We start from the raw sequence: 15318 nt of genomic DNA, 5'->3' as shown, positions 1-15318 counted from the left end.
CATTTACGTAACCTCTGTAAATTGTGGATTGCAGTGCAACACTTTTCTTAAAGTATGGGTAGTTACAATATAAACACAAATATTTATCATCATTTGAATATTTATCATCTGTCTTTCAGGAAAATATAAGCAGTGCTGAAACTTCATTCCCTCAAACACTAAAATGTATTCTATGAAAGTCAAATGTTTTCAGAGTCAACATAATCACTTCATCCTAGTTTTTGACCTGCGTGTTCATTTACAGTTTGCTTATAGCTGCTTCACAGAGATGGAAGTTTGTAGATTACAACATGGTTTTATTGATTTATCAGTAGCAAAATACTCTAAGTATACTCAGTAAACTGGATCGGCTAGCTCTTGGGCTTGTATTGTATAATATCAGCTTGTTGTGGAATACTTCAGAGCAAAATCAGAATGTTGGCACAGTTAACATAAATGGCATAAACCAGACTTGCAAAGACCAATATTTATTAAGCGCAACAACACAAACAAATTAGATTTTGAAGTTCTTTGCCCAACAGAGGAAGCATTCTGACACAGTATTTGTAAGTTTATAGATAAATATTCTATGAAAAAATATCTAATAACTTTGAGAAACATATTGAGTTCTCCTTGAAGAAAGGAAAGAGAACTTTTTCTCCAACTTACTTTTCTACCAAGATGATAAAATGAATATCACAGCAAATAATCATTTACTTTAATATTTTATATCCAAATAAAATAATTTCATGGCATTTGCATCGCCGTTACTAAATAGTATTTGGTTTGTTTGCAAGAGTCATTTATTTGTGGCTTGGCTGAGGAAATAAAAATAAATTTGTGGTACTTTCTGTTAATACTCATACTGTTTCTTAACATATGCAAAAGACTGAATATTGTAAATCTATGTGCAGGAGCTCAACAAGAAATACCATGCTTACTGAAGCTTCTGAATTACATATAAACTTTTGCAGAATTGCTGGACTAGTCACTGTCAAATAGAAATAATTGAGTAGGCCCAATCCAGGAAAGTATTTACCTTTGAGCAAGCCTGAAGTCACTGAATATTCTCCCACTCCTTAAAATTAAGTGTACTTTACTGAAGCAGATACTAGTTCTTCAACAAATACACACACACACACACACACACACATAGTTCATGTTTCTAATCTAAGTCAATTAAGTAATAGTCAGATGTTTTCAAAGCCTTTTAATTTTTTAAACAAGATTTTTTTTAATGCAGCATTAATTGTGTTTGTAGACATGAGCTCTAACATCAGCTTTAACCCCATATTTTCCCATTTTACCAGCAAATAACTCCCCTGCTCTACATTTTTGCCACACAGAGGGTGAATATAAGGACAGAGATCTACAGACTGAGTTGTCATAAGACATAAATCTTTAGGACCAAATCTTATTATATCTCTTTCAGATTATAGAATTTTTGCCCATAGAAAGTATCAGAATTCATCGTTTGTATGGAAGACACTGCAGATACTGGAGATATGAATAATAAAATGACTGTATTTTGCACTTTATTCTGAGACTCACAATGCATCAATTTCAATCACCTCATACTTTTATTTAGTGATATAATCATATAAGCGATTTGAAGGATGTAATAAGTGCACATCTATATATGATAAAGGGAATATCCTAAAATAAAACTACACAAAAGACATTCCAAAGGTCTCTGATTTTAAACACTAATGCTTTTGAAGAATTTTAGAAGTTTTGATGTAAAGCCACATTTTTCTGCTTGCATCAGTAGAAATTAGAAGCCTTTTTTTTTTTCCTAAAATCAGTCACATTCATGTCACCACTAGGCACAATTACCAACACTTGAATCTGGAAGCTCACTAGTTGAGAAAATGTAAAGCTGTCTTCAAAATTAGCTTAAGGTACACTGCTCCTTTCCTAATTCAGCCTTGCTCATGAATTCTCTCACCTCCCAGGAGCAGGAGAACAGAAATGTGGCACTGAAGCTCGTTTCCAGTTGCACAGAACATGTAGGAAAATGGACTTAAAAGACCGGCACAAAAAAAAATATTATAAGAATTGTCTTGCAAGAGGCAGTTGGAGACAATTCAGGTACCTGCTTCTGGAGATAGCTTACTGAGGTTTAGAAGTGGGAAGACTTGTTTTTACTTTCATGGCTTCAAATGGTTGGTAACACTGTGTAAGGTCTTTGATGTGTTTTAAGGAAGACTACACATTCATAGAAGATACTTTAGTCTGTGACTCTGATTCTCAGCCAGTATGTTTAAATCCCATTTTTTATGTGTGAATGAACAGTGAGGCATTTTTCTGGTTTTGTCCCTACACGTAGGACTCCATTGCAACATCACCATAATAAGCTTCATGCTGATAACATCTATCTGTCATACTAAGAGAAGTAGATGATGTTTCATCCTTTTTTTTTTATTTTATTTTTTTTGTTGATCCACTACTGAGGAAAGACTGCTCCAGGAGAAGTCTGTGGGCACTCTTGCCTTAAACCGGATGGGTGGGGAGCTCAGCTACCAGACTGAGCCCGTTATGAAGGGTTTATCACAACTGGGAGCTCCACTGAATCCTTTCTTCTTGCATCCAAAATCTTTTCTATTGTTCTTCGATCTCTCCAATTCCACAGAAATTGTTCCAATGTGGACAACATCATGTGAGTTACACAGGAGAGAATGTCTGTCAAAATATATCAAACCTATTTAAATGTAATTATTTTAGTGTATAGGGAAGGAATTTGACAGTGTTTTATGGGAATGAATATTTTTTGCCACCAGTTCCAGGTTGCTCTTGGTCACAAGGATGGGATCAACTCAGGGAGACAGAACTGAGAGCTGCCTAGAGCCAGCAAGTCTGCATCATAATGTATAGATATTTTGTAAGATATTTGTGGACTCCTGAAAAGCTAAAGTTGTCTTCATTGTTTATGATATCAAGAAGTGTCGGCCAAAGTTGTGCTTTGATGGGGTGGGCTTGGGAAACAGCCTGAGCAATGCATCAGTATTTGAGATTTTATGAACTTGCTGTAAGCAGTACTTGACTAGAATGTGCTCAAAAGGGGTGGGACTGGCAACTGAAAAGTTCAGACCTGGCCCCACAAGGAAAGCTTGTTAGAAATACACAGAATGGTATTATATGGTGACTTATCTCATACTGATCCCTTTAAAGTTTCAAGTCTCTTAGTAACTCCATTTCCTACAGATTCTTATAAAGTATTATCAGACTGCTGTTCCTGCATGAGAAATCCCATCTCTTTCTTTTGAGCATATTAGTTGTTCTTGACATTTTTTAATATTCCTGAAGAGGAATTTATAACAAAACAAAACTTTCTACAAAGTAGGTCCTTTCTGCATTTACCAAAGTACATCTTAGCTGAATGTGGAATAAGAGGGTTAAGTAGCCAAGAGAAATGAGCTCCAAATCCAGCAATTTTATACTCTAATTCTGTAGGCATTTATTCCTGTGCATCTTGTATGTATGTGCATGCGTGCACACACATGAGGAACCCAGCCCAGCTCAACACTACTTGTATATAAAGTCAAACAAGAAAAAAAAAAAAAAAAGCATGTCTTTTCAGTCTTCTTGGTTGGCTGAGCTTCAGTAAGTCATTTCCCTTCTCTGCATGCTGTTTTTGCCACATGCAAAATGTGCATGATGCAAAATAGACTTGATGTCTGCCTTTTAAACACATAACATTTCTGACCATCCTTACAGATTGTGAGTGTTCAAAGGAAAGAATGTTTGCTTTTCTGAAACTATATTGCTCTCAAAAAGAAGGTGGGGAAATGTTCAGAGACAGAATAAGCCTGCTTGTAAATCGTGATTCTCTAAAGATACTTTTCGTTATTACCAAAGGGCAGGACTAGTGTTCATCAGGAGCTGATAGGAAGTATCAGCTTTCTTTCGTCTTTTCAAATTAATAAAAACTGTGACAGAGTACGTTCTGTGGTGAAGATACACTAGCAATAAAGTAAAATTGCTAGCTTTTCTCAGACAGATGACGGAAAGTTCCAGCAAGAAAATCTGAGAGAGTCTTGCCTACCTATTGTATCAGCACAAACTATGCAGAAATGCTGTCACAGTAAAGAGTAGGCTTACATGTCAAGATTTCTCCTAGAAAAGAGGCTGTGAGACCAAGAGAATGGAAACATTAACTGTCAGTTCTAAAAGTATTTCAAGCTTATGGAAGGATGTATAGAAACTAGTTTTCTTGCACAAGTAAGAGTAGTGAACTTTGCACAAATCAGTATATAAACTATGGGACTGTATCTGGAGTTGATTAGGTGAAGTTCTGTGATCTGATTAAATAACATGATGAGTATCATTTGGCCTCCAGTATGCAAATATATTCTCTATTTCAATTACTTTTTGGTTTTTAACTCTTTAACGACAGGCACATGCTCAGATCTGAAAGTTGGATCCAGCAGTACAGGTCCCTGTCTGATATAAAGGACAAGTATATTGTAGATTTCAGTATACTGAAGCAGATGGTGCTATGGCATGATGATTTCAGGGTTTATTTTTCTTTCTCATAAGCTCATTTATTTTAGACAATTGGTGTACGCTGTCCTGAGAAAGCATTTGGAAGCAAAAAAGGAGCAATACCTTACACGAGGTGGCATTAAATCAGGTACGGATGCAGAAGTCCTGATTCAGTATTATTCTGTACATTCTGTACACAGTATTCTGTGTAGCAGTCATCATTAATGCAAAGTAGAGAGAAATGTTGTCAAAATAGACTGTGTTTATCACTTACTTTTCCTGCTGCTGGTGATGGCACAAGGAGAATAGTAATGGTGAGCTAGCTCATAATCTTCCAAACAGAAGGTAGAGAGCAAACAATTTGACAAGATTAGTTATTGTGGGCTACAGATAAAGGCTTAATATTTTAGCCAAGGCCTGTGTAAGCCAGGTTTATTTTGAAATATGTCTGCTGTCAGGAGCCCAACTGGCTGTATTTGCTTCTAAGTTTAATCATATACTGAATTACTCTTTTGGGCTGAGAAGATGCTGAAAGGGATTTAGTAGGAATGCTTGTTTTGTGACAGGGCTTTTCAGAGATAGAATGGCTTGCCCTTCCAAATTTAAAGTCTCTAAGTTTAATGGAATATACTTTTTGGAGTGACATTACAACCAGTATTGGTCAGGCAGGAATTGGCAGCAGTGCCTAGAGTAATCAGATTCAATTCTGTGGTGTACCACAGTTTAGAGTTTGCTGATGCTGCTAAATCAGTCTTTAAGACTTGTCTTTGAAGACCTTTTATACCAGTTAGTCTAGCCACCTGTCTACTACAGAGCACAGAATTCTACCTAGTAATTCTGGCATCACGTTTAAAACCACTGCTGACTACCCAGAATCCAATGCAAAAGGTGCAGAGGAAACTTGGTTAGGCAGTTAGGAAACTGGTCTTTCTAAGCCTGTGTAGTTGTTAGCAGAATGATGACTTACAAAGGAATTACTATAGGCTGGTAAATGACCTATTAAATGCAACCAGGTAATTTTTTTTTTTAGTTTATCAGTTAGAACTTATTATTTTTCTAAAAGCAGTGGCGACAAAAGTAATATTTAAATTTAGGAATAAGAATAGTTGAAGTTTCACTGACCCACACAGAGAGCAAGAGAGAGGTCCCTTTGTAGCATGGCAGGCCATCTACTGCAAGGCCTTGCTTGTATGTTTCAGGATTTGGTGCTGTGAATATTTAAGTATTTTATTCTAAGAGAACAGCTTCCATGACTGAAATGAAAACAATCCCTATGGATCCAGTGTTAGCACAGTGCTGCTTCCTGAAGAGGGAAGCAACTGGGGTCTGGCTCCCTCCTACAAATCTCAGATCTGAACCAGTTCCCTCTGGCCTCATGAGTAAATGAGGCACTGTCCAAGTGACTAGTTCTAGGAGGGTCCTCGTATCAAAGCAGCCTCTTCTCTCTGTGTCACTAATTTCCTTGACTTTTGAAAATCAAAAACAAAAAACCAAAAAAAACACTGTATAGGATTCAATGAAATATATCCTAGAGGAAAACCAAACGAAAGGAGAGAAAAAGGAAAGGGTTTTTTTTTCATACTGAGGTGAAATTAAGTGATTTTTTTTGTGCAACCACACAGTGAGCAGACAGTTATTCACTGAGCTCAGCTGCTAAATTGTTTGTAATGTTTTTGTCTAATGCATTTTATTTATCCAATGTATTTTTAAATGCTTGGTTTCTAAAGGGAATTAGTGTTAGCAAAACACATTCCACAAGAAGCCAGAAATCATGCAAGTAAGGCCATCTTCATAGTCTAAACCTAATCTTATCTATTGGAAAGATAACCAAGGGTTATAGTTTAGGTTTATAAGCCTTTATGTAGCATTTCAAAATCCAGGAGGGTTTTGTTTTTATCACTTAACCCCCCCCCATGCAGGTAGAAGCTATTGTTTTCTGCTAGTTTTTATATTGCTTTGTAGATTAGGGTATAGGCTACTTGAAGGATGCGTTCATCGGGTTTCTTTTCAGTTGAGCATACATTTTGGCTATTTCCTGGGCATGATGTCCTGGAAGATCAGTCTACAATGCTGCAATTCTGTCATGTACAGAACTTGTGGATAAAGGCCACTGCTTTCATTTGGAATTAGTTGTTTTGGTCAAAAATGTAGCAGTGTGGGAGGAGCTATGTGAATGTAGATGATTTCTGAGTTTTTCCTGATCCCAAACTCCAGTTCAATGCTGGATTTCTTCAGCAATCTGCAGTAGAGAGGGTGGTTGCACCAGAAGATACTATTTTTGCAACTCTACATCTAGCTTCTGGGCTCCTGAAACTTCTCTGACAGTAAGAATTTTAAGTATTATTGAAGCTGATTCTGGGATCAAAATGGTTACACTCAAGGGAATAAAACTCTATGAAGCACTGCTAACAGTCAAATTATTTTGTCAGTCAGTTCAGGAAATATGTAAGAGTATTCACTGTAACATCATACACTCTATATAGACTTTTGTCAGCTATATAGGCAGTAAGAGAATGCAATTTGAAATAACTGCTGAGAATGGTGGAGGATCTGTCTTGAAAAAGATGCAGCTGGCAACATTCATGTTCAGGCAGCATTTCAAGACTCTTCACAGTGATGAGTCTTTTGCTCACTTCTCCCGAGCATCATATTGCAGACTGCATTTATACTACAGAGTGTTTATTCACAAGGAGAAGAAGCCTTCATTTGCTAAATGTGTTTTAGGATACCATCAAGTGTAGTCAGTGCTGCTTTCAGTGAACTAAAATATGGTGAGGCTGTACTGGTAGGTAAATCATGATGGCACAAAGCAATAGAAGGTGCTTTCTCCAGGTCGCTGCCCTCTGTATTTTTAATCAAACTCTGCAGACCTTGGGACTTTTAAGGTAGTTCCCAGCACATCTCATTTGGCTGCTGAGACATTTCAGTTAGTTTTGATGTTGAGGGATCACACTGTTCCTTCAGTTCATTGCAGATTAAGATTCTCACTTTCCAAAAGGAGCTGCCTGCAGTAACCCACCAGCCTTGATGCAAAGCCTGGCTATGAAGGGGTGATTCTGTCTTCCTCACCCCTAACAGGTAGTGCCTCGCTTACACAAATGGCCTTATTAGCTGTCTTTTATTACTCACAAAGAAAAATGTTGCTTAGTGTGAGTCAGAATGGTAGAGTTGGGCCCTGGGTGAACAAAGAGTCCAGGATTATCGTTCCGAAAAGCCCCCTGAGGCCTGTATCAAGAGTTATTAAGCACTGATTCAGCCCATAGCATTATTTTGTAGGCTTAAGTGGGATTTCAGTGGTATATTGGGTCTTGTGTCTGTGTAGGGGTGAATTTTGCCCTCTGTTTTTTTATCTTATAAATAGCTGTTACAGTTTCTCTTTTACATTATTGTTTAAATCTCTTTCAAAGGTATGGTTTCTTAATCCCCTGCTGCATTTTTTTTTTCTTTTTTCTAATAAAGAATAAATAAATTTGCAAATCCACACATGGCTGAAACAAAAGGCAAATAAGCCCTGCACGGTTTGTATTTGGTGCTGGATACCTAATTTTGATGATTTCAGTCATCATTCATCTGAAAGGCAGAATCTATGATTGTTAAGCCTCATTATTTTCTATGAAGCCTGACAGTTTCAAGGTTAAACAGAAGACATCTACTTTCATCCCAGTGGCATTTCTCTTCAAACAAGAATAGCTTCTCTCTAACTTGCATGCTGTCGTGTGCAGTGCCATTGGCTGGTCCCAGTGCGGGGCACAGCTGAGCCCAACTGTAGGACCCCTAACCTGAATCCCTGAAGGAAACCTCAATCATTAAATACATTTTTACCCCTCTTCCGTAAGCTACACGATTTCTTTTTGACTGAGCAGAGATTTTAATAAGCTCTGGTTTTGGATTTTGCTGTTTCTGCTTTCTGTTTATCAGGAAACAATTAGCAGCCCAAACCTTCTGTTTTAAATGTTACTCTTTTCCTTAATGTCCTGAAGCACATTACAGAAGGTTTTAGTGTGTGTGTGTGTGTGTGTGTGTGTGTGAGAGAGAGAGAGAGAGAGAAAGACCTCCAGTGATGTTTAAAGTGGTAAGAAAGCTGCAGTGGGGCTTCTAAACATAGAGGGTAGAAGGTCCTCACTGCTGTTGATATTGAGGGTTGATCTATCATTCTTTCCTGAAGTTACACATGGGCTGAGAGGTGATTTAACAGGGAAACATTTCAGGAGGAGGAGCTTAAGAAAGGGTGACTTATCAGTAACTATGAATTAAAACTCTTAGAGCCCAGAAAACATAGATTCATCCACTTTAAGGAGTAAATATGCTGGAAAATCCCCAATTTCATACTCGCATTAACAGACTGCAGTGGTTTAAAACTGTCTGGGAAGTGCCTCCAGAAAGACGAAGTGCCATAGATTTATGTTACAGAACAGGAAAAAATGGACTGATTGGTTAAAAAAGGACAATCAGTACATGGACAATAGGAGGGAGAGACATGGCTAAGCAGTAACTCTTTACCTATACCTAAAAAGTGAAATTGAAGTCATTAAAAGCTGATTCTTTAGAGTCCCTGTGGAACAACTAGAACCAGGTGAACTTTCCACATGCATTTCCCAGTGCCTGATAATTGCATTAGGGTGGTGAATTCTTAATCAAGTTTCAGGAATTAAGTCACCTGGTGAGTACAATAAGAGGTGTAGTTTCATGTCACTTTGTGGTTCCTGGAAAACAAGAGTGTTTCAGTGCGTACCATGCGTGTTAGTCACGACTTGTGGCATTAAAACCAAAATGTGTTAACTAGTTTTCCTGCACTGATACAGGCATTAGATAAAATGCATTTTACAGTTTTGATAAAGTGGTGTTATTTTTTTACTTCCTATCTACATTCCTTATGGTATATAATATAAAAATAAAAAAAAAACAAACCCTGTCTTTTCAGATAAGAAGCAACGGTCAACTTTGCAGTAGTGAATACAGCTACTTGAACTTATGCTTCTTTTTTATCCATTATAGAAGCTGTGTGCATAATATGCTGGTTACTACTCTGAAAGTGTTTCACTACTCGCAGTGCCTAGCAATGTATAGTTAGTTTATCTGTAGGAGAGCTTTAATGGAAGAATTCCACAAAGTTGAAGAACTAGCTTAAATGCAAGATTACTGAAGTGCTGAAATAAAGCCATGCAAATGGGAAAACCCTGAACAAATTTAGCCCTTTGTGTTTCTCTACCTACAAAAGGAAAGAACAAATTAAGCCACCAAGATGCTGGACATGCTTATAGACTGATCATTAAAATTAAGCATTAAATGGCTCTCTGGCCCAATTATTTTGGCTGTTAATTTTTCTGTAGTCTTTATAACATTTGAAGGCCACCTTCAAATATCATTGTGCACATCAGAAACTTTGCTTGTCATGCATTTTGAAAAAGCTTCTGACATAAAACACATGGGGTTTGGGCACAAATTTACCAATCGAGCAATAAAAATATCTTGCACTGCTGGATAACAGCAGGGTACATTTTAAAGGGAAACAACAGCTAAGTGTTAAGTTTAAAAAGAGGTATGAACTCCCCAATTTTTTAAAAGAGCAAGAACTGAATATTGTACTAATACCAAAGGGTATTTGCACCACAATTACTGCACAGGGTTTTGTGTTAGTTCCTTATGGGGATTCATATACTCCATACACTACAAAAGAAAAGCAAGTTGGTATATATGACTGACTGTGAGTGGGTTGGATTTTAGGTTGAAAAGTTATCTGTAAGTTGTCTGTGTTTTCCCTTAATGTCTCTCTTTTACAGTAGTGCTTTGTTTCTGAGCGTGACCACCACCAGGACAGCTTGGTTCAGTGCAAACACTGTCTCTTTCAGCCAGAACATTCCTAACGTTAGCTTCCTTTTTTTTTTCTCCTTTCCCTCTCCCCTGCCCCCTCTCAGGTTGGAAAGGCTGGTGGACGTCCTGAGGAAGAAGGTTGGAGCAGGGACCATTAGGACCGTGATCTGATTGAAAGCTCCAGTCTAAGGAAGCATTCACATCTGGTGACCAGGCTGCTTCATTCAGCACTATGTAAACACTAAAGCCTTAACTTAGCAAACAGTTGTTAGAAGTGGGACACTCCAGCGACATTCCAAGCTGAGATAAAATCAAATCATAAATGTTTAACTACTTTGCTGCTGAGTTCTGTGATTTGTTGAAATGTTTCACTGCAAACATTTATTTGTTTTTAAGCAGATGCATTGTGGCTCTGTGTACTGTGAAAAATGATGTAGATGCTTATTTTAACAGTCTGTTCCATCAGGGTTACTAGACTGCAGTCTGCTGCAAGCAAGGCACAGCTTGACCGTGTGTTCAAATACCACCAGCTTCAGGTGCAAAATCCTGGAAAGCAACTTCAAAATTTGAATTCCTTGTGTTATTTATGAAACTGCAAACAGCCCAGTATTTGTACAGTAATTGATAAAATAAGTTTACATTCAAGAAATAGCTCTGACTACTGTATGGGAGATTTTTTCCCTCTTTACTTGTAGCCCATTGAATTGAAGCTAGTAACCATAGCTACACGTAAGGGAAGGATGGACATATAGCTTTATACAACACTTGGATAATTATTAGAGTACATGGCATTTTCAGAATAGCTTCAAAAGAAATGTACAGTTAGGTTTCACTGGAGGAACAACTGCATAAATAACCATAAATTGCTGTGTGAACGTCTTGTGACATTCTGAAGTATCTCAGACAGTGGGGAAGGTTTCCTGGTTTGTTTTTGGTTACTCCTCTGTCCTTTCCTATAGGAGAAATCCTTCAGGTGTTCAGAAATCACTTTTAAGAGTCAGAACGCACCTATTCAGTGTAAGGTGAGTGGTTCATGCGTTACCTGCAAGTACATTTTCCCAGCTTTATCTTGACCTCTGATTGCTCTGTGGTGCGGGAGTACCATCTGGGTTGGACCAGCCCTCTGCTTAGCCGACTCCCAAAGTACCCTGGAAGGGAACTTGATGGCTGAAGGATAAAATCCTACAGAGAGGGAGAAAACAAAAGGAGCGAGGAGGAAAATTGCAGGTACATAGTCATTGTAGACCTTACCCACATATATAAGAGAGGCGGCCCTAGATGTATGTTTGGGAGACAAATATCTCCATGTATTCTGCATATCTTTATCACACAACTAAAGGTGAACAGAAAAGTCAGCTCAGGGCAGATGCCCACCAAACCTGGCCCCTTGCAGGGAAATAAGTAGCATTCCTTCAAGCCAAATTTATCCAGGGTCAGTTTAGAAACTCCTGATGAGCTCCTTTTTGACCTTTGGTCAATCCTGAGATAGCCAGTGAGGCTGAAGTCTCTCCACAAAATGTATTCAATTGGAAGAAAGTTTAATGCTTCCAGACCAGAAGCCCATCAACCCAGCACCCAGCCTCTTCTGCCTCTCTGGCGTGCTCCTGCTCTGCATTCAGAAAACTCAAAGCTCTTTTTTCCACTGTCCTCACTGAACCTTGGATCCCTAGTTGTAAAAAAAGATCACCTGAACTGTCAGCACTGTTAAGCCAATTTTGCTTGAGGAAATATTATAACTTTTCTTTTACAGAAACACTGAATTCCTTGTTTGTACCATTTTTATGTCCCTTGTGATATAAAAAGGAGCCTGAGTCTCTCGAAAAGGAGCTGTCTCATGTTTTTAACTTGAATTGTCATGCTAATCTGTTTCTTTCCTAGTTCTTCAGTGTTTTTATGGAGATAGAGCAGGATTTGTGCATGGTATTCAACCTGTGACTTTAACAGGTGTCATAATTATGTTTTCTGTTTTATTCTCTAAGCTATTTGTAATTGTTTTAGCATCAGAATTTCTTTAGGACAGTTTATGTCTTTTTAGTTAGTACTTCTATAATAATAATAATAACTTTAGATCTTATTCTTCAGTTATAATATCCAGTTCAGGATTCATCATGGGGTGTACAGAATCAGAACCATCTTCTGAATGCTCAGCTGCTGTATTACTGTGCATTCCCTGACTGATTACCACTAGTTCCTATTCCACAGCTCATTCTTTACTACTACAGGAACAGAGTACCATCAGCAAATATTACCATCTCCAAATTAAACCCCTTTTCAAGGCAATTTCTTATGTAAGTTGAACAGTGTGGGGTCTGGCAAAGATCTCTGTAGGGCATTAAGGTAGCTCACCTTCACTGTGAAAATGATACATTTATGGTTAGCTTTTGTTTTAAGCTAACTTTTAACTACATGTTTTTCCATGTGAAGGTTTTCCATCTTACTCCTTTGGCAGCTGTGTTGAGGGAGATTGTGTTCTACCTGGGAAATGCAAGTTTACTTAATCATGGCTTGTTTTCTATGCATGAATGTGCTAGGTTCCTCCTCCCCAGGTGTATCAGACTTCCTCCCCTTGCCCCAAGTCCCTCCTCTGAGCAAATTGCTGTCTAAGTGCAGGCTCCAAATGGAGCTGTTTGCCCTCCCCCCTCTTGTGTCAGCTGGTTTTGTTTAGGAAAGTAGCATCTTCACGCTTCTTGTTGTGGGTAATACTTGATTCAGTACATTTCTATGGTACATTTGATTCATTATTTTCTTTTTTGACATGTTGTACCTAAGGTAAAAAATATTTCCTGATTCTGTCTTCCATCTTATACCAAGTGACCATGAGATGTAATAAGCTTTTAAGTTAGCTTTTTTTTTTCCTAATCACCCTGTGGATATATTACTTTTAATAATAATTAAATTAGATATTAATTTTTAAAATTCAGCTAGAAAAGTTTGTCTTCTTTTGGAAAAGACTTTGGGAAACTGGCTGAGCTGGGAGGTGAAGATTCTGAATTCTTGCTCGTAGCCTGCTGTGAGGTCCTCAGCAAATCCTGTAGTGACAGTTGTAAAAGGCATGAAGCCCCTGGAGGGGCACACAGGCAGCCTGGGGGGACTCTGAGGCACCTCTGTGGGTTAAAGGCAAAACACTTTCACTACTTCACCCACTGCTGTGAATGACAAAGTTTGGGCAGTTCCAGAAATAGAGGCCCAGCCCTTGGTGCCTTCAGGTGGATTTCTGGCCTCAGTGAACTCAGTCTGAGTTTTGTCTTTCAGTGTAATGAGGGCAGGAACTCTGATCCGGCATGTAGAAATAGGCAATAATGATAACACAGATTAATTGGCTTTTGTTGTGCAGTTTGTTCAATGAGGAGTGATTGATGTCTGTGCAATGCTATGAAGGCCTGCCCTATATAGCAGACATGGAGAAGTCACTTCTGTCCTAACTTGTGGAGAAAGATGAGCTTGTATCAGATTAAGTAACAGAAGTAGCAATTTGTTTTTCTGCCAATGATGAAAGGTGTCTCACCATGAGCAGTGCTTATGGAGACAGTTGTAATTACTGGTCAAATTAGTGTCCCTGTTGTTTTGAAGAGCACTGAGATGCTCAGGAACTCTCATCCCCGGTGAGATTTCCTATGTTTCTCTTGATGATCCTGCAGCATGCTTGCATTGGGAGCCATTTCTGCAATATGCCAGGGTAAAATATGTAAATAGCATCATGTTGGCTTGGGATAAAAGCGTTATTAATGCTTTTCAGCACTGTAATTATATTCATAGTAAGCCTTCCCTAAGCCCACACTAATTAACAATATTATGACAAATCAACTTTAACCGAAAAGAACTGTGGACCTTCAGTTGTTTAGTGATGTTTTTCATTCAGCCCACAACCCAAAACAAGTAGCGTGGTTTTCTGCACTAGTGTAAGGAAAACTACTGATACTTGGAAATTCAGAGCCAGATTGATCGTGTTAGCAGAATTCCATAGATGAATTTGGTTTGATTTTCCTTTAAATATTTTCACAATAAAATAAAGTTCATTAGTTAACCATTAATGTAGGAGAACATGAAAGCAGCTCTTATAAATAAGCCATCATATTGAAATAGTTTAGTAATGTCAATATGCTGTCACTGACACACTTGTTTACCTATTTTTTATTATCACAGAACGCTTTACAGACATTCACCTTAGTTTTCAAATCGAATGGCTTTATAAATTCTCTTATAAAATGATCAAGAATTGTAATATCCTTAATCCACATACACGAATGAACTTGCTATCTAAATGTCAAGATTTTTCTGTGCTATTATTTTATTCATTTAGAATACTTCCTGATGAAGGCTGCTAGCATTTTTTTCTTCTTCTTCTTTCTAATTTGTACTCCACAAGATTTTCTTCACATACAGAAGTAAGCTACAAGACACGTGAAGTCTCTGACTTACAATTTCACTGATACTGATCTCACTATGATCACAGTGTTAATGTGCTGACACTTATCATCATATCATTTCACATCGGGTCTACAGAGCTGAACTTCCCTTGTTTGTTCTTCTCATGCATTGGTAAATAAAGTGCATTCATAAGTCTAAAAAACGAAGTGGTGTTCTCATATTAGGCTGATTAGAAGTCAGCTGTTGAGCTTCAGTGGTCTAAACATTTAATTCTTCAATTTTGTTAGGAGCACACGTGTTCTGGGAGGCTTTTAAACAAGTGCTTGAAATGGTTGAAAGATTTACACTGCCAGTGCCTAGCTAAATATGTAGTCTTTAGAAAAGACATGGTTTATTTTGGCACCATTTGAAAAACTCAAATATTTTAAACATTTGTGAAGTTTGAGCTTGCACATTTGAACGAAAAGTTTGCATTCCAAAATTACATCTCAGGTTACCTGTCTCTCTCTCTCTTTTGTATTTTGTAATCCTTTTATTAAAATAGTCTTTGCAAAAGGAGCTGAGGTTTTTAGGGGAGGTGTTTGTTTTTGTTTTTGTTGTTTGGTTTTTTTTAATTGTCAAATATTGCCTTTACCTTAATAAATTTTTAAGGTCACGTTTACCTGGCAACTCTAT

General features: G+C 37.8%; 1 protein-coding gene across 4 annotated transcripts in view; it reads left to right on the top strand.

Moving 5' to 3' along the window:
* Positions 1-13655, top strand: part of MIPOL1 (mirror-image polydactyly 1) — a 172934-nt gene extending 159279 nt beyond the window's left edge. For all 4 annotated transcript variants that reach the window (XM_065753227.1, XM_065753195.1, XM_065753212.1 and 1 more), the window contains exon 12: positions 10380-13655. In XM_065753227.1, coding sequence (XP_065609299.1) covers positions 10380-10446 — 67 coding nt within the window. In that variant the 3' untranslated portion in view covers positions 10447-13655. The remainder of the gene's footprint in view (positions 1-10379) is intronic.
* The last annotated feature ends 1663 nt before the right edge of the window (positions 13656-15318 follow it).

This window comes from Cyrtonyx montezumae, unplaced genomic scaffold (genome assembly GCF_038088225.1).
Source record: "Cyrtonyx montezumae isolate F1298 unplaced genomic scaffold, pur_monq_1.0 scaffold_10, whole genome shotgun sequence".
NCBI lineage: Eukaryota > Metazoa > Chordata > Aves > Galliformes > Odontophoridae > Cyrtonyx > Cyrtonyx montezumae.
The sequence above is the reverse complement of the archived record's forward strand: the minus strand, read 5'-3'. Positions and strand labels throughout refer to the sequence as shown.